General features: G+C 47.8%; 1 protein-coding gene across 2 annotated transcripts in view; it reads left to right on the forward strand.

Moving 5' to 3' along the window:
• The window catches only part of LOC140398981 (G2/M phase-specific E3 ubiquitin-protein ligase-like), a 449971-nt gene that overhangs the window by 376492 nt on the left and 53087 nt on the right, over window positions 1-20392 (forward strand). For both annotated transcript variants that reach the window (XM_072488016.1, XM_072488009.1), the window contains one exon: window positions 18246-18418. In XM_072488016.1, the coding sequence (XP_072344117.1) occupies window positions 18246-18418 (173 nt within the window). The remainder of the gene's footprint in view (window positions 1-18245; window positions 18419-20392) is intronic.

The raw sequence follows: 20392 nt of genomic DNA on the forward strand, positions 1-20392 counted from the left end.
ATCTCTACCCATATAGCCTCACTGCCCTCTGAGGTGTCCTCCCGCAGTACAGCTGTGATATTCTCCCGAACCAGTAGCGCAACTCCGCCTCCCCTTTTACATCCCCCCTCTATCCCGCCTGAAACATCTAAATCCTGGAACGTTTAGCTGCCAATCCTGCCCTTCCCTCAACCAGGTCTCTGTAATGGCAACAACATCATAGTTCCAAGTACTAATCCAAGCTCTAAGTTCATCTGCCTTACCCGTAATACTTCTTGCATTAAAACATATGCACTTCAGGCCACCAGACCCGCTGTGTTCAGCAACTTCTCCCTGTCTGCTCTGCCTCAGAGCCCCACTGTCCCTATTCCCTAGTTCTCCCTCAATGCTCTCACCTTCTGACCTATTGCTCCCGTGCCCACCCCCCGCCATACTAGTTTAAACCCTCCCATGTGACACTAGCAAACCTCGCGGCCAGGATATTTATGCCTCTCCGGTTTAGATGCAACCCGTCCTTATATAGGTCACACCTGCCCCGGAAGAGCTCCCAGTGGTCCAGATAACGGAAAACCTCCCTCCTACACCAGCTGTTTAGCCACGTGTTTAGCTGCTCTATCTTCCTATTTCTAGCCTCACTGGCACGTGGCACAGGGAGTAATCCCGAGGTTACAACCCTAGAGGTCCTGTCTTTTAACTTTCTGCCTAGATCCCTGAACTCCTGCTGCAGGACCTCATGCCCCTTCCTGCCTATGTCGTTAGTACCAATATGTACAACGACCTCTGCCTGTTTGCCCTCCCCCTTCAGGATGCCCTCTACCCGTTCGGAGACATCCTGGACCCTGGCACCAGGGAGGCAACATACCATCCTGGAGTCTCTTTCACGTCCACAGAAGTGCCTATCTGTGCCCCTGACTATAGAGTCCCCTATTACTATTGCTCTTCTGCGCTTTGACCCTCCCTTCTGAACATCAGAGCCAGCCGTGGTGCCACTGCTCTGGCTGCTGCTGTTTTCCCCTGATAGGCTATCCCCCCCGACAGTATCCAAAGGGGTATACCTGTTCGAGAGGGGGACAACCACAGGGGATTCCTGCACTGACTGCCTGCCCTTTCTGGTGGTCACCCATTTCTCTGCCTGCACCTTGGGTGTGACCACATTCACTTAACTGCGATATATGACGCTTTCCGCCACCTGCATGCTCCTAAGTGCATCCAATTGCTGCTCCAACCGAACCATGCGGTCTGTGAGGAGCTCCAGTTGGGTGCACTTTCTGCAGATGAAGCCATCCGGGACGCTGGAAGCCTCCCGGACCTGCCACATCTCACAGTCAGAGCACTGCACCCCTCGAACTGACATTGCGTCAATTAATTAAAATTAAAATTAAAAAAAAAATTTTTTTTTTTAAATATATATTTTTTTTTAGTTTCAAAGTTACTGCTAACTATCTGTTTCCTAGCACTAGATTTCTAATAGAAATGCGAAAGCTAAATATAGTACTCTCCGATCTCTGGCTTAGATACCCCTCTAAATTATAATTAAGTAATTATGTTTAATTAGTTACCAATGCTTAATTTTTTTAATTAAGTGTAGATTCCCAACCAGCCACTCAGGTCACAGCTTTTCTGTGATGTCACTTCAGTTTCCCCCGACACACACAATTTGAAAAAGGTATAAAAGTAAAAATGAGTAAAAATCACTTACTTACCTTCTTACCTCCTGAGTGTCTTCGATGTTCTCAGGTTCTCTCCCTGACAGAGACTGCTCCTCCACCTCCGAACCTTGACCTGCACAATGCTAATAATATAATATAATAATAATATAATATGGCACTTACCTCACACCAATGGGTCTTATTATTAGGTTAGAGGAGGAGGGCGGGTGGGAGACACTACATGTGTAGTGTCTCGGGTTTCCTCTCCACCAGAATTTATTGGTTGGGGGCGGGGGTCTTCCCAGAAGTCCGCGGGTCGAAAAAAATAAAACAGAAAAGAAGTGTTTTTTTAAAAGGATACACTTACCTCCCAGAAATCACTTGCGCACCGCTCCCGCTGAAATCGACTGGCCTGCTCCTGTGAAGGTAAGAGTTTTTAAAGGATACACTTACCTCCCAGAAATCACTTGCGCACCGCTCCCGCTGAAATCGACTGGCCTGCTCCTGTGAAGGCAAGAGTTTTTAAAGGATACACTTACCTCCCAGAAATCACTTGCACACCGCTCCTGCTGAAATCGACTGGCCTGCTCCTGTGAAGGCAAGAGTTTTTAAAGGATACACTTACCTCCCAGAAATCACTTGCGCACCGCTCCCGCTGAAATCGACTGGGGAGATCGGCCCCAATCGACATCGGCCTTCTTCCTCTCCATGAGCTCCGACTTCTCTTAAACCCCTACTATCGCCACCAAAGGGTCCGGGTCCACCTCCTCCTCCACTGCCCTGGCTAAGACCGCGAACACTCCCGCCCAGAATCTTCCCAGTTTTTCGCAACCCCAAAATGTGTGTGCATGATTCACTGGCCCCCGCCCACACCTCTCACACTCCTCTACTACCCCCTGAAAGAGCCCACTCATTCTCGCCCGAGTCATGTGCACCACCTTAAACTGTATCAGGCTTGATGTAGAGATGCCGGCGTTGGACTGGGGTGAGCACAGTAAGAAGTCTTACAACACCAGGTTCAAGTCCAACAGGTTTGTTTCGATATTACTAGCTTTCAGAGCGCTGCTCCTTCCTCAGGTGAATGAAGCGCGGGAGCTGCGAGTCAGAACGGAGAGTATAAAAGTTCACGGCCTGGCAGAGGTAAGTACTGTTTAAAAACTTCCTTACCTTGCAGGTCAGCTGTTAGTTTCATAGAACATAGAATACAGCGCAGTACAGGCCCTTCGGCCCACGATGTTGCACCGAAACAAAAGCCATCTAACCTACACTATGCCATTATCATCCATATGTTTATCCAATAAACTTTTAAATGCCCTCAATGTTGGCGAGTTCACTACTGCAGCAGGTAGGGCATTCCACGGCCTCACTACTCTTTGCGTAAAGAACCTACCTCTGACCTCTGTCCTATATCTATTACCCCTCAGTTTAAAGTTATGTCCCCTCGTGCCAGCCATTTCCATCCGCGGGAGAAGGCTCTCACTGTCCACCCTATCCAACCCCCTGATCATTTTGTATGCCTCTATTAAGTCTCCTCTTAACCTTCTTCTCTCCAACGAAAACAACCTCAAGTCCATCAGCCTTTCCTCATAAGATTTTCCCTCCATACCAGGCAACATCCTGGTAAATCTCCTCTGCACCCGCTCCAAAGCCTCCACGTCCTTCCTATAATGCGGTGACCAGAACTGTACGCAATACTCCAAATGCGGCCGTACCAGAGTTCTGTACAGCTGCAACATGACCTCCCGACTCCGGAACTCAATCCCTCTACCAATAAAGGCCAACACTCCATAGGCCTTCTTCACAACCCTATCAACCTGGGTGGCAACTTTCAGGGATCTATGTACATGGACACCTAGATCCCTCTGCTCATCCACACTTTCAAGAACTTTACCATTAGCCAAATATTCCGCATTCCTGTTATTCCTTCCAAAGTGAATCACCTCACACTTCTCTACATTAAACTCCATTTGCCACCTCTCAGCCCAGCTCTGCAGCTTATCTATATCCCTCTGTAACCTGCTACTTCCTTCCACACTATCGACAACACCACCGACTTTAGTATCGTCTGCAAATTTACTCACCCACCCTTCTGCGCCTTCCTCTAGGTCATTGATAAAAATAACAAACAGCAACGGCCCCAGAACAGATCCTTGTGGTACTCCACTTGTAACTGAACTCCATTCTGAACTTTTCCCATCAACCACCACCCTCTGTCTTCTTTCAGCTAGCCAATTTCTGATCCACATCTCTAAATCACCCTCAATCCCCAGCCTCCGTATTTTTTGCAATAGCCTACCGTGGGGAACCTTATCAAACGCTTTACTGAAATCCATATACAGCACATCAACTGCTCTACCCTCGTCGACCTGTTCAGTCACCTTCTCAAAGAACTCAATAAGGTTTGTGAGGCATGACCTACCCTTCACAAAGCCATGCTGACTATCCCTGATCATATTATTCCTATCTAGATGATTATAAATCTTGTCCCTTATAATCCCCTCCAAGACTTTACCCACTACAGACGTGAGGCTCACCGGTCTATAGTTGCCGGGGTTGTCTCTGCTCCCCTTTTTGAACAAAGGGACCACATTTGCTGTCCTCCAGTCCTCTGGCACTATTCCTGTAGCCAATGATGACATAAAAATCAAAGCCAAAGGTCCAGCAATCTCTTCCCTGGCCTCCCATAGAATCCTAGGATAAATCCCATCAGGTCCCGGGGACTTATCTATTTTCAGCCTGTCCAGAATTGCCAACACCTCTTCCCTACGTACCTCAATGCCATCTATTCTATTAGCCTGGGGCTCAGCATTCTCCTCCACAACATTATCTTTTTCCTGAGTGAATACTGACGAAAAATATTCATTTAGTATCTCGCCTATCTCTTCAGACTCCACACACAATTTCCCATCCCTGTCCTTGACTGGTCCTACTCTTTCCCTAGTCATTCGCTTATTCCTGACATACCTATAGAAAGCTTTTGGGTTTTCCTTGATCCTTCCTGCCAAATACTTCTCATGTCCCCTCCTTGCTCGTCTTAGCTCTCTCTTTAGATCCTTCCTCGCTACCTTGTAACTATCCATCGCCCCAACCGAAACTTCACACTTCATCTTCACATAGGCCTCCTTCTTCCTCTTAACAAGAGATTCCACTTCCCTGGTAAACCACGGTTCCCTCACTCGACGCCTTCCTCCCTGTCTGACCGGTACATACTTATCAAGAACACGCAGTAGCTGATCCTTGAACAAGCCCCACTCATCCAGTGTGCCCTACACTTGCAGCCTACTTCTCCACCTTATCCCCCCCAAGTCACGTCTAATGGCATCATAATTGCCCTTCCCCCAGCTATAACTCTTGCCCTGCGGTGTATACTTATCCCTTTCCATCATTAACGTAAACGTCACCGAATTGTGGTCACTGTCCCCAAAGTGCTCTCCTACCTCCAAATCCAACACCTGGTCTGGTTCATTACCCAAAACCAAATCCACCGTGGCCTCGCCTCTTGTTGGCCTGTCAACATATTGTTTCAGGAAACCCTCCTGCACACACTGTACAAAAAACGACCCATCTATTGTACTCGAACTATATATTTTCCAGTCAATATTTGGAAAGTTAAAGTCTCCCATAATAACTACCCTGTTACTTTCGCTCATATCCAGAATCATCTTCGCCATCCTTTCCTCTACATCCCTAGAACTATTAGGAGGCCTATAAAAAAACTCCCAACAGGGTGACCTCTCCTTTCCTGTTACTAACTTCAGCCAATACTACCTCGGAAGAAGAGTCCCCATCTAGCATCCTCTCCGCCACCGTAATACTGCTCTTGACTAGCAGCGCCACACCTCCCCCTCTTTTGCCTCCTTCTCTGAGCTTACTAAAACACCTAAACCCCGGAACCTGCAACATCCATTCCTGTCCCTGCTCTATCCATGTCTCCGAAATGGCCACAACATCGAAGTCCCAGGTACCAACCCACGCTGCCAGTTCCCCTACCTTGTTTCGTATACTCCTGGCATTGAAGTAGACACACTTCAAACCACCTACCTGAACGCTGGCCCCCTCCTGCGACGTCAAATCTGTGCTCCTGACCTCTATACTCTCATTCTCCCTTACCCTAAAACTACAATCCAGGTTCCCATGCCCCTGCTGCATTAGTTTAAACCCCCCCCAAAGAGCACTAACAAATCTCCCCCCCCCAGGATATTTGTGCCCCTCAGGTTCAGATGTAGACCATCCTGTCTGTAGAGGTCCCACCTTCCCCAGAAAGAGCCCCAGTTATCCAAAAATCTGAAACCCTCCCGCTTGCACCATCCCTGTAGCCACGTGTTTAAATGCTCTCTCTCCCTATTCCTCATCTCACTATCACGTGGCACGGGCAACAACCCAGAGATAACAACTCTGTTTGTTCTAGTTCTGAGCTTCCATCCTAGCTCCCTGAAAGCCTGCCTGACATCCTTGTCCCCTTTCCTACCTATGTCGTTGGTGCCAATGTGGACCACGACTTGGGGCTGCTCCCCCTCCCCCCTAAGGACCCGCAAACACGATCCGAGACATCACGTACCCTTGCACCTGGGAGGCAACATACCAAACGTGAGTCTCTCACGCTCCCACAAAATCTCCTATCTGTGCCCCTGACTATAGAGTCCCCAATTACTAATGCTCTGCTCCTCTCCCCCCTTCCCTTCTGAGCAACAGGGACAGACTCCGTGCCAGAGGCCCGTACCCCATGGCTTACCCCTGGTAAGTCGTCCCCCCCACAAGTATCCAAAGCGGTATACTTGTTTCTCAGGGGAACGACCGCAGGGGATCCCTGCACTGACTGTTTTTTCCCAGTCCCCCTTACAGTTACCCACCTATCTCCAATCTTTGGTGTAACTAATTCCCTGAAGCTGCTATCTATGACCCCTTCTGCCTCCCGAATGATCCGAAGTTCTTCCAACTCCAGCTCCAGTTCCCTAACTCGGTCTTGGAGGAGCTGGAGATGGCAGCACTTCCTGCAGGTAAAATCAGCAGGGACACTAACTGCATCCCTCACCTCAAACATCCTGCAGGAGGAACATTGCACTCCCTTCCCTGCCATTCCTCTAACTTTCTACCAAGATCTGGCTAACAACTAAATTAAATTTTTATAAAAAATAATAATAATATAAAATATGGTACTTACCTCAGACCAATGGGTTTTATTATTAGGTTAGAGGAGGAGGGCGGGTGGGAGACACTACACGTGTAGTGTCTCGGGTTTCCTCTCCACCAGAATTTATTGGTGAGGGTCTTCCCAGACGTCCGCGGGTCGACTTCCTGATCCCGCCTAAAAAACTAATTTTTTTTAAAAAAAGAAAAAAGAAAAATTCTCAGCTCCTGCTGAAATTGACTAACCAGCCAGCTGTTCTCACGCCGCCGAAATCGACTGGCCTGCCCCTGCAAAGACAAGTGCTTTTAAAGGTTGACTTACCTCCCAGCAACCTCCTTCCGCAATGCTCCCGCTGAAACTGACTCACCAGCTGTTCTCCCGCCGCCGAAATCGACTGGCCTGCCCCTGCAAAGACAAGTGCTTTTAAAGGTTGACTTACCTCCCAGCAACCTCCTTCCGCAATGCTCCCGCTGAAACTGGCTCACCAGCTGTTCTCCCGCCGCCGAAATCGACTGGCCTGCCCCTGCAAAGACAAGTGCTTTTAAAGATTGACTTACCTCCCAGCAACCTCCTTCCGCAATGCTGCCGCTGAAACTGACTCACCAGCTGTTCTCCCGCCGCCGAAATCGACTGATTTCGGGAGATCAGTTTCGGGAGCAGGCCTATTGGCTCACTGTAAATCAGGAAGGATACAAAAGGTGTGGCTGAAGAGCCTTTAGAAACGGAGTGCTGGAAGCAAACAGAGTGTATCTGAGTTTGGGTAAGGCTGAGTTCGGGTAAGAGGTGAGTGAGGGCTGTGTTTTTTTGGAGTTTGGTGTTTGGGGTTGAGTTTCCCCCCCAAAAAAAAAAATCCAATTAACTAGTTAAGGGAATTTGGTGCTCATCTTAAGGAGGTGCAGAGAAGCAGACCTGTGAGGGAGTCTCGGGAGCAATTACATCACAGCCAGCAGGTAAGTGATTGGCTTGTGACTAGTAAGTGATTTTCCTCTCCTTGACTTTCTCTTAGCTGTGTAGTGTAGTTCAAATTTAACTTCAGGTTTAAGTCATGGCAGGAGAGCTCAGACCCGTGTCATGCTCCTCTTGTGAGATGTGGCAAGTCAGGGACCCTTCTGGTGTCCCTGACTCCTTCATCTGCAAGAAGTGTGTCCAACTGCAGCTCCTGTTAGACCGCTTGACGGCTCTGGAGCTTCGGATGGATTCACTTTGGAGCATCCGCGATGCTGAGGAAGTTGTGGATAGCACATTCAGTGAGTTGGTCACACCACAGATTAAAATTACTGAGGCAGATAGGGACTGGATGACCAACAGACAGAGGAAGAGTAGGAAGGCAGTGCAGGGATCCCCTGTGGTCATCTCCCTCCAAAACAGATTTACCGTTTTGGAAACTGTTGGGGGAGATGGCTCACCAGGGGAAGGTGGCAGCAGCCAGGTTCATGGCACCGTGGCTGGCTCTGCTGCACAGAAGGGCGGGAAAAAGAGTGGCAGAGCTATAGTGATAGGGGACTCAATTGTAAGGGGAATAGACAGGCGTTTCTGCAGACGCAAACGAGAATCCAGGTTGGTATGTTGCCTCCCTGGTGCAAGGGTCAAGGATGTCTCGGAGCGGCTGCGGGGCATTCTGGAGGGGGAGGGGGAACAGCCAGCAGTCGTGGTGCATATAGGCACCAACGATATAGGTAAAAAACGGGATGAGGTCCTACAAGCTGACTTTAGGGCGTTAGGAGTTAAACTAAAAAGTAGGACCTCAAATGTAGTAATCTCAGGATTGCTACCAGTGCCACGTGATAGTCAGAGTAGGAATGACAGGATAGCTAGGATGAATACGTGGCTTGAGAGATGGTGCAAGAGGGAGGGTTTCAAATTCCTGGGACATTGGGACCGGTTCTGGGGGAGGTGGGACCTGTACAAATCGGACGGTCTGCATCTGGGTGGGACCGGAACCAATGCTCTCGGGGGTGTGTTTGCTAGTGCAGTTGGGGAGGGTTTAAACTAATGTGGCAGGGGGATGGGAACCGATGTAGGAAGCCAGTGGGGACGGAAACAAAAGGCAGGAAGGGAGAATGTGTAAAGCATGACCAGAGAAAGCAAGGCAGAGAGCAAGGAAAGTCTACATTAAACTGCATTTATTTCAATGCAAGGGGCCTGACGGGCAAAGCGGATGAACTCAGGGCATGGATGGGCACATGGGACTGGGATATTATAGCTATGACTGAAACATGGCTAAGGGAGGGGCAGGACTGGCAGCTCAATGTTCCGGGGTACAGATGCTATAGAAAGGATAGAACAGGAGATAAGAGAGGAGGGGGAGTGACGTTTTTGATTAGGGAGAACATCACGGCAGTACTTAGAGGGGATATATCCGAGGGTTCGCCCACTGAATCTATATGGGTGGAACTGAAAAATAAGAAGGGAGAGATCACCTTGATAGGACTGTACTACAGGCCCCCAAATAGTCAGCGGGAAATTGAGGAGCAAATATGTAAGGAGATTACAGATAGCTGCAAGAATAATAGGGTGGGAATAGTAGGGGACTTTAACTTTCCCAACATTGACTGGGACAGCCATAGCATTAGGGGCTTGGATGGAGGGAAATTTGTTGAGTGTATTCAGGAGGAATTTCTCATTCAGTATGTGGATGGACCGACTAGCGAGGGGGCAAAACTTGACCTCGTCTTGGGAAATAAGGAAGGGCAAGTGACAGAAGTGTTAGTGAGGGATCACTTTGGGACAAGTGACCATAACTCCATTAGTTTTAAGATAGCTATGGAGAATGATAGGTCTGGCCCAAGAGTTAAAATTCTTAATTGGGGCAAGGCCAATTTTGATGGTATCAGACAGGAACTTTCAGAGGTAGATTGGGGGAGACTGTTGGCAGGCAAAGGGACGGCTGGTAAATGGGAGGCTTTTAAAAATGTGTTAACCAGGGTGCAGGGTAAGCACATTCCCTTTAGAGTGAAGGGCAAGGCTGGTAGAAGTAGGGAACCCTGGATGACTCGAGATATTGAGACTCTGGTCAAAAAGAAGAAGGAGGCATATGACGTACATAAACAACTGGGATCAAGTGGATCCCTTGAAGAGTATAGAGATTGTCGAAATAGAGTTAAGAGGGAAATCAGGAGGGCAAAAAGGGGACATGAAATTGCTTTGGCAAATAATGCAAAGGAGAATCCAAAGAGCTTCTACAGATACATAAAGGGAAAAAGAGTAACTCGGGACAGAGTAGGGCCTCTTAAGGATCAACAAGGACATCTATGTGCAGAGCCACAAGAGTTGGGTGAGATCCTGAATGAATATTTCTCATCGGTATTCACGGTGGAGAAAGGCATGGATGTTAGTAAACTAAGGGAAATAAACAATGATGTCTTGAGAAGTGTGCATATTACAGAGGAGGAGGTGCTGGAAGTCTTAAAGCGCATCAAGGTAGATAAATCCCCGGGACCTGATGAAATGTATCCCAGGGTGTTGTGGGAGGCTAGGGAGGAAATTGCGGGTCCCCTAACAGAGATATTTGAATCATCGGCAGCCATAGGTGAGGTGCCTGAAGATTGGAGAGTGGCGAATGTTGTGCCCTTGTTTAAGAAGGGCAGCAGGGAAAAGCCTGGGAACTACAGACCGGTGAGCCTAACGTCTGTAGTAGGTAAGTTGCTGGAAGGTATTCTGAGAGACAGGATCTACAAGCATTTAGAGAGGCAAGGACTGATTCGGGGCAGTCAGCATGGCTTTGTGCGTGGAAAATCATGTCTCACAAATTTGATTGAGTTTTTTGAGGGGGTGACCAAGAAGGTAGATGAGGGCAGTGCAGTAGACGTTGTCTACATGGACTTTAGCAAAGCCTTTGACAAGGTACCGCATGGTAGGTTGTTGCAGAAGGGTAAAGCTCACGGGATCCAGGGTGAGGTTGCCAATTGGATTCAAAATTGGCTGGATGACAGAAGACAGAGGGTGGTTGTAGAGGGTTGTTTTTCAAACTGGAGGCCTGTGACCAGTGATGTGCCTCAGGGATCGATGCTGGGTCCACTGTTATTTGTGATTTATATTAATGATTTGGATGAGAATTTAGGAGGCATGGTTAGTAAGTTTGCAGATGACACCAAGATTGGTGGCACAGTGGATAGTGAAGAAGGTTATCTCGGATTGCAACGGGATCTTGATCAATTAGGCCAGTGGGCCGACGAATGGCAGATGGAGTTTAATTTAGATAAATGTGAGGTGATGCATTTTGGCAGATCGAATCAGGCCAGGACCTACTCAGTTAATGGTATAGCGTTGGGGAGAGTTATAGAACAAAGAGATCTAGGAGTACAGGTTCATAGCTCCTTGAAGGTGGAGTCGCAGGTGGACAGGGTGGTGAAGAAGGCATTCGGCATGCTTGGTTTCATTGGTCAGAACATTGAATACAGGAGTTGGGACGTCTTGTTGAAGTTGTACAAGGCATTGGTACGGCCACACTTGGAATAATGTGTGCAGTTCTGGTCACCCTATTATAGAAAGGATATTATTAAACTAGAAAGAGTGCAGAAAAGATTTACTAGGATGTTACCGGGACTTGATGGTTCGAGTTATAAGGAGAGGCTGGATAGACTGGGACTTTTTTCCCTGGAGCGTAGGAGGCTTAGGGGTGATCTTATAGAGGTCTATAAAATAATGAGGGGCATAGATAAAGTAGATAGTCAACATCTTTTCCCAAAGGTAGGGGAGTCTAAAACTAGAGGGCATAGGTTTAAGGTGAGAGGGGAGAGATTCAGAAGGGCCTAGAGGGGCAATTTCTTCACTCAGAGGGTAGTGAGTGTCTGGAATGTGCTGCCAGAGGTAGTAGTAGAGGCGGGTACAATTGTGTCTTTTAAAAAGCATTTAGATAGTTACATGGGTAAGATGGATATAGAGGGTTATGGGCCAAGTGCGGGCAACTGGGACTAGCTTAATGGTAAAAACTGGGCGGCATGGACTGGTTGGGCCGAAGGGCCTATTTCCATGCTGTAAACTTCTATGATTCTAAGAGGTATGTTCCAGAAACATATATATAGACAAATTCAAAGATGCCAAACAATGCTTGGAATGCGACCATTAGCAGGTGATTAAATCTTTACAGATCCAGAGATGGGGTAACCCCAGGTTAAAGAGGTGTGAATTGTATCAAGCCAGGACAGTTGGTAGGATTTCGCAGGCCAGATGGTGGGGGATGAATGTAATGCGACATGAATCCCAGGTCCCGGTTGAGGCCGCACTCATGTGTGCGGAACTTGGCTATAAGTTTCTGCTCGGCGATTCTGAGCCGCCTTGGAGAACGCTTACCCGGAGATCAGAGGCTGAATGCCCTTGACTGCTGAAGTGTTCCCCGACTGGAAGGGAACATTCCTGCCTGGTGATTGTTGCGCGATGTCCGTTCATTCGTTGTCGCAGCGTCTGCATGGTCTCGCCAATGTACCACGCTTCGGGACATCCTTTCCTGCAGCGTATGAGGTAGACAACGTTGGCCGAGTCGCACGAGTATGTACCGCGTACCTGGTGGGTGGTGTTCTCACGTGTAATAGTGGTATCCATGTCGATGATCTGGCACGCCTTGCAGAGATTGCCATGGCAGGGTTGTGTGGTGCCGTGGTCACTGTTCTGAAGACTGGGTAGTTTGCTGCAAACAATGGTTTGTTTGAGGTTGCGCGGTTGTTTGAAGGCAAGGTGTGGGGATGATCTTGGCAAGATGTTCATCGTCATCAATGTTGAAGGCTGTGAAGAAGATGACGTAGTTTCTCCGCTCTGGGGAAGTACTGGACGATGAAGGGTATTCTGTCGGTTGTGTCCCATGTTTGTCTTCTGAGGAGGTCGGTGCGGTTTTTTGCTGTGGCGCGTTGGAACTGTCGATCGATGAGTCGAGTGCCATATCCCGTTCGTACGAGGGCATCTTTCAACGTCTGTAGATGTCTGTTACGCTCCTCCTCGTCTGAGCAGATCCTGTGTATACGGAGAGCTCGGATTGAGGATTGGTTAATGATTGAAAATGGGTCATTTTCAGGTTGACAGGTTTTAACAAGAATCAGTTGTTTTGGCCTCAGCTATTTACAATATATATCAATGACTAAGATGAGGATAAGATGAAAAAATTAAATGAAAATCGCTTATTGTCACAAGTAGGCTTCAAGTGAAGTTACTGTGAAAAGACCCTAGTCGCCACATTCCGGCTCCTGTTCGGGGAGGCTGTTACGGGTAAGCTGTACAAAGGATACCAAGAGGCTGCAATGGTAAAAATGAGGTTAAGTGAGTGGGTAAATCACTTCTCGGCCTTTTGGCTAAGATGAGCGTGAGGTCAGGTGTAATGCCTGGATCTGGTATGTCTCACTTGCGGCGACAATGAATTGGATTCCATTTTAATTCATGTTTGGAACAGGCAAGGAGCTGGATTCGGGGTTTGCCCCAGTCCACACTCTTGAGCTCTGGCGTTGTAACTGATAAAGTAATTCAAAAAAAGGGAGTGGGTAAGAAGGTGACATAATGTGAGGAAGTTATCCACTTTTCTTGGAAGAATAGAAAAGCAGAATACTTTTTAAAATGTGAGAAACTAGCTTGGTGTGCAGATGAATTTGGGTATCTTTGTATATAAACCACAATGTTAACCTGCAAGTGTAGCAAGCAATTAGGAAAACAAATTTATGCTAGTCTTTATTGCAAGGTAATTGGTATATAATATCGCTGCAATTCTTTGGGACTTTGATGAAACCTCACCTGACGTTCTTTTTCTGGTCTCATGAGGTCTAAGGAGGGATACTCTTTCCTTTTGAAGTGGTGCATTGCAGATTCGCGAGAATGATTTCCCAGCTGAGAAGAGAGATTGAGCAGAACCGACATAGATTTTCCAGTTGAAAGGTGATCAACAGATATAACTAAGAGATTTGAATGGGTAGATGCTCAGGCTATTTTCTGGACAGAAATGGAGTAAAGAACTAGGGAGACATTGTGTCAGGATAATTTAGATTGGAGATGAGAAATTTCTTCCCTCAGAAGTTTGTCATCCTTAAAAGTTCTTTACTCGACTTCCGGGTGCGGTGATGACCAGCTAAGTCGCACGTTTCGGCAGCTCCCGTTAGAACGGACTTTTGGGCTCTTAATAGGAGCCCCAACGGCAATTTAAACGGCCAAAAACATTCTGCGGTAAACCAGAAGGGAATCCCCCCGTCCCCCCGGACACACATGGAAAAAGGAGAGGATAGCAGCTGGATTGCAGAAGATCCTCTGGAGCAGCAGCAAGGAAGGGAAGCTCGAAGCAAGATGGCGTCGGAAGGTGGCCGTTTGTTATGGGGCCCGGAGCAACAAGAGGCGCTGTGTGGAAGAGCTGAAGAAGGAATTGAACAAGGAAGTGTTGATCCCGATATTACAGGCGATTGAAGGGCTAAAGGAGGAGCAGAGGACCCAGGAGCTGGAGCTTCGGGTCGTGAAGGCAAAGACTGCTGAAAACGAAGATGAAATACAGGGCCTGGTGGTGAAGGCAGAGACACACGAGGCACAGCACAAAAGGTGTGTGGAGAGGTTGGAAGCACTGGAGAACAATTCGAGGAGGAAGAATTTAAGAGTCCTGGGTCTTCCCGAAGGCGCCGAGGGGGCGGACGTCGGGACATATGTGAGCACGATGCTTCACTCGCTAATGGGATCGGAGGCCCCGACGGGACCTTTGGAGGTGGAGGGAGCCTATCGAGTTCTGGCGCGAAGACCAAAGACTGGAGAAATACCTCGAGCTATAGTGGTGAGATTTCTCCGCTACAATGACAGAGAGACGGTCCTCAGATGGGCGAAGAAAACTCGGAGCTGTAGATGGGAGAACGCGGTGATCCGCGTATACCAGGATTGGAGTGCGGAGGTGGCGAGAAGGAGGGCAAGTTTCAATCGGGCTAAGGCAGTGCTTCACAAAAAGAAGGTTCAATTTGGAATGTTGCAACCGGCGAGACTGTGGGTTACACACCAAGGGAAGCACCACTACTTTGAGACGGCAGAAGAGGCGTGGACATTCATTGTGGACGAGAAGCTGGAATAGTCGGGCGAGAGAAAGAGCTTCTGGGACAAAGTGGTGGGGTGATTATGTGGGGCGAGGAAGGGGAAGGGGGGGGGGGGGGACGATTTTTCAATTTGTTAATTCTATGATCCTGTAACTTTTCTCTCTTCCCCATGTTTTGGGAGGGGGGGGGGGGGTATGAGGAACTGTGGGCGCCGGTGGGACGGAAAGGGGAAGGAGAAGGGAAAGGCACCATTAGGGGAGGGGCCGAGTGGGAAACGCGGGCTTTGCTCCCGCGCTATGGTAATTGTGGCGGGAACAGGGACGCAGGAAGGAGGGGGCCTCGCACAGTGGGGGCCGAGGGCAAGGGGAGAAGCCGAGGTCAGCCAGAGTTTATATAAGGCTCAGCCCTCGGAAGGGAAGGAGGGAATGATGTGTTTCCTGGATCAGCTGGAATTCCCGAAGGTGCAGGAGCAGGAGAGGGCGGGACTGGGAGCACAGATTGAGATGGAGGAGGTGGTAAAGGGGATTGGAAGCATGCAGGCGGGGAACGCCCCGGGACCGGATGGATTCCCGGTGGAATTTTATGGGAAATATATGGACCTACTGGCCCCGCTTTTGACGAGAACCTTTAATGAGGCCAGGGAAAGGGGGAAGTTGCCCCCGACTATGTTGGAGGCGACGATATCGCTACTTTTGAAGAAGGAAAAAGACCCGCTGCAGTGTGGGTCCTACAGGCCCATTTCCCTTTTAAACGTAGATGCTAAGCTCCTGGCCAAGGTGATGGCGACGAGGATAGAGGACTGTGTCCCGGGGGTGGTCCACGAGGATCAAACTGGGTTCGTTAAGGGGAGACAGCTGAACACGAACATACGGAGACTGCTAGGGGTGATGATGATGCCCCCACCAGAGGGGGAGGCGGAGATAGTAGTGGCGATGGACGCCGAGAAAGCAGTCGACAGATTGGAGTGGGACTATCTGTGGGAAGTGTTGAGGAGATTTGGTTTTGGAGAAGGGTTTATTGGATGGGTACAGCTGCAATATAGGGCCCCGGTGGCAAGTGTGGTCACGAACAGGCAGAGGTCTGACTACTTACGTCTTTATAGAGGGACGAGGCAGGGGTGTCCCCTGTCTCCGTTACTGTTTGCATTGGCAATTGAGCCCCTGGCCATAGCACTGAGGGGCTCCAGGAAGTGGAGGGGAGTACTCGGGAGGAGAAGAACACCGGGTATCATTGTATGCAGATGATTTATTGCTGTATGTTGCGGACCCAGTGGAGGGGATGCCTGAGATAATGCGGACACTCAGGGAGTTTGGGGAATTCTCGGGGTACAAATTGAATATGGGTAAGAGTGAGTTGTTTGTGGTGCATCCGGGGGAGCAGAGCAGGGGAATAGATGATTTACCGCTGAGGAAGGTAACAAGAGATTTCCGGTACATAGGGATTCAGATAGCCAGGAGTTGGGGAACCTTACATAGGCTTAATCTAACACGATTGGTGGAACAGATGGAAGCGGATTTAAAGAGATGGGACATGGTGCCCCTGTCACTGGTGGGTAGGGTGCAGGCGGTCAAAATGGTAGTCCTCCCGAGATTCCTTTTTGTGTTTCAGTGCCTCCCGGTGATGGTCACGAAGGCTTTTTTCAAGAAAATCGAGAAAAGTGTCATGAGTTTTGTGTGGGCTGGGAAGACCCCGAGAGTGAGGAGGGGGTTTTTGCAGCGTAGCAGGGATGGGGGGGACTGGCACTACCGAGCTTCAGTGAGTACTACTGGGCCGCCAATATCTCAATGGTGTGTAAGTGGATGGGAGAAGGGGAGGGAGCGGCGTGGAAGTGATTGCAGATGGCGTCCTGCAAAGGAACCAGCCCACAAGCACTGGCGACGGCGCCGTTGCCGTTCTCCCCGAAGAAATACACCACAAGTCCAGTGGTGGTGGCAACACTGAAAATTTGGGGGCAGTGGAGACGGCATAGGGGAAGGACGGGAGCCTCGGTGCGGTCCCCGATAAGAAATAATCATAGGTTTGTCCTGGGGACAATAGATGGGGGATTTGGAGCATGGCAGAGAGCTGGGATTGTGCAACTGAGAGATCTGTTCTTAGACGGGACGTTTGCGAGTCTGGGAGCGCTGACGGAAAAATATGGGTTGCCCCAAGGGAATGCATTTCGGTACATGCAACTGGGGGATTTTGCGAGGCAACAGGTGAGGGAATTCCCGCAGCTCCCGACGCAGGAGATTCAGGATAGAGTGATCTCAGGGACATGGGTGGGGGATGGTAGGGTGTCGTATATATACAGGGAAATGAGGGACGAGGGGGAGATCATGGTAGATGAACTGAAGGGAAAATGGGAAGAAGAGCTGGGGGAAGAGATTGAAGAGGGGCTGTGGGCAGATGCCCTACGTAGGGTAAACTCTTCGTCCTCGTGCGCCAGGCTAAGCCTGATACAATTCAAGGTTTTGCACAGGGCGCATGTGACCGGAGCAAGGCTCAGTAAATTTTTCGGGGTAGAGGATAGGTGTGGGTGATGCTCGAGGAGCCCAGCAAACCACACCCACATGTTGTGGTCATGCCCGGCACTGCAGGAGTTCTGGGTGGGGGTGGCGATTGTGCTTTCGAAGGTGGTGGGTGTCTGGGTCGAGCCAGGCTGAGGGTTGGCTATATTTGGGGTTGCAGAAGAGCTGGGAGTGCAGGAGGCGAGAGAAGCTGATGTTTTGGCCTTTGCGTCCCTAGTAGCCCGGCGAAAGATATTGCTTATGTGGAAGGAAGCCAAACCCCCGGGCGTGGAGACCTGGATAAACGACATGGCAGGGTTTATAAAACTAGAACGGATAAAGTTTGCATTAAGGGGTTCGGCTCAAGGGTTCACCAGGCGGTGGCAACCGTTCATTAACTACCTCGCAGAACGATAAAGGAAATGGGAAGGTAACAGCAGCAACCCAGGGGAAGGGGGAGGGCTCGGGTGGGTCCTTGGGTGTTTTTGTATAGATATTTGTACTTGGTTATGTATATTGGATTGTTTGATTTTATTATTTGGGAGAGTTATTATTTTTGTTATGGCAGTTGACATTTAGTTTATATATTATTTATTTGTTAAAAACGGTCACTGTTATTTATATTGTTTTATTGTTGTAAAAAGGGAAAAACATTTGTATTGTTTTGTTTGGCCGAAAAGTTTGAATAAAATATATATATATTTTTTTTAAAAGTTCTTTACTCCAGAGTATAATGAGCCATCAGTGATAAAGTATTTCAAGACAGTGATTGACAGATTTTTAGACACTGAAGTAATCAAGAAATATGGAGATATGGTGGGGAAAGTAGAGCTGAGATTGAAGATCAGATGTGATTTTTTGAAAGACAAAACAGACTTTGAGGGGCTGCATGACCACCTCTTAGTTCTTTCTTAAGTTTCAATAAGAATCCATGACACTATTCGGGCAGGTGGGGAGGACAACACAATTTCTGGAATCCCCAGTGTATGTTTTAATTATAACCTATGATCATCTATTTCAGATAAAAGAATCCTCAACTGTGGAAGAGTTGAAATTATCTGTCAATGAAAATGCTGACTACCTTTCCATAGCTGGATGCTTAAGACCAGTATGGTCATTGGATGAGAAAGAAATGTTGGTGAAGGATGTGTTGATTTTCCATGTGATCAGTCGAGTTCGTTCTCCATTTGAAAGGTTTGCCTTTGTATATTGTCCTTGCATTAAATATGGCTCTACTTTAATCACTTCAACTGTTTGTATGAGTATTTTCCATCTGGATAATGTCATTAGGTTTTTTGCAAGTTTTGCATTTAATTTTTATTTTTCATCATGGGATTTGGGCATCACTGGCAGTGTTTATTGCCATTCCCAATCTGCCTTAGAAGGTGGTGGGAGCCACCTTTTTGAACCACTGTAGTCCATACTGAAAGTGTTACCATGGCACTGTTAGGTAGGGAGTTCCAGGAATTTGACCCAGTGCCAATGAAGGAATGACTATAATAGAGTTCCAAATCAAGATAGTGTGTGACTTGGAGGTTGGTGATGTTCACATACACCTGCAGTTCTTATTCTAGGCGGTCATTGTCACAGATTTGGAAGGTGCTATTGTAGAAGCCTTTGCAAGTGTAAATTACAAACACCATTCTGTGTTTTTATATTTGTCATTGAGAATTACTTCTATAAATTGCACCTTTCTGTAAGATGTGGATTGATGCCACGCATTCTTAAAGCCAAAAGAGGTAAACAGTTCCTTGTGGGTAGATTTTCGCCAACGTTGTATGTTTGAAGGACAGTAAAAGACTTTAGCATTATTTCTTGTACATGTTACATACACTATTTGTTCCGTGGAAACGAAAATCCAGACTGTTTTATTCATCATTCTTCACTTTCAAATGCGGGAATTTTTCATCCAGGAGTTGCACATCATCTGGGGGCAAGGTTTCCTTTCAGCCAACTTCAGTTGTGTGCTTGTAATCAGGGATTTCCCTGCGAATTTTGGAGTGACTTGCTGCAATTGCTGGCCTTGTGATTCTTGGCTCAGTGCTGCATGCATTCATCTTGTTTCAGATATCCTAGTTTTGCACGGGGTTTTTGCACTAGTTTTACAATCAGGCAGAGTCAACATGGTTTTGTGAAAGGGAAATAGTGTTTGACAAATTTGTTAGAACTGTTAAGACCTTGGACCAGAGCCCCATGGTTTTGGGGGCAATCCGGTTAGGGACCAATAATTTTTTGTTTAAAAAAGACACCGTTTGAGATTCAAGATGCTAAGAATAAAGCACGAGTTTTGAACAAACATAAACAAACTTTACTATACGTGGACAGAAGCTACAGCAATTGAAAATATCCATCCTGCACCCTAGCATTCAAGGTTAACTATGAGATACATGTGAATTAGCAGATTAACTGTGATCAAACACACTGCACAATAAATGGCAGAAGTGGCCAAGACAGATTCCAGATATTTCACAGCAACCCACATGGATACCGGTAAACACTGAATCAACCTATCTTGTCGAAACTCTCATGAGGGATTCCAGTCTTCACCCTCGAAGGTCTCAACTAGGAATTCTCTCTAAAAGTTGTATTAAAATGTATGAAGGTGGATAAATCTCCTGGCCCTGACCAGGTATATCCAACAACACTGCGTGAGGCTGGACAAGAAATTGCGGGAGCCCTGGCTGAGATATAATAACCTTTATTAGTATCACAAGTAGTCTTACATTTGCATCATCGTTAGCCACGTGTGAGGTACCAAAAGATGCGAGGGTAGTAAATGTTGGGCCCTTATTTAAGAAGGGCTGCAAAGAAAAACCTGGGAATTTCAGAACAGTAAGCCTAACATCTGTGGTGTGTCATCTGTGGTGTGTAAGTTACTAGAGAGGAATCAGAGGAATAAGATATACAGACATTTGGAAAGACACGGTTTGGTTAGGAGTAGTCAGCATGGCTTTGTGCATGGGAGGTCATGCCTTACAAATTTGTTGAGAGTTCTTTGATGAAGTGACCAGGAAGTTCGATGAGGGCAAGACGTACATGGTAGGCTGCTCTGGAAGGTTAGTTCACATGGAATCCAGGCAGAGCTGCAAATTGGATAGACAGTTGGCTTGATGGTAGGAAGCAGAGGGTAATGGTGGAAGGATGCTTGTCAGACTGGAGGCCTGTGAC

This window comes from Scyliorhinus torazame, chromosome 2 (assembly GCF_047496885.1).
Source record: "Scyliorhinus torazame isolate Kashiwa2021f chromosome 2, sScyTor2.1, whole genome shotgun sequence".
In the NCBI taxonomy this organism is placed as follows: Eukaryota; Metazoa; Chordata; class Chondrichthyes; order Carcharhiniformes; family Scyliorhinidae; genus Scyliorhinus; species Scyliorhinus torazame.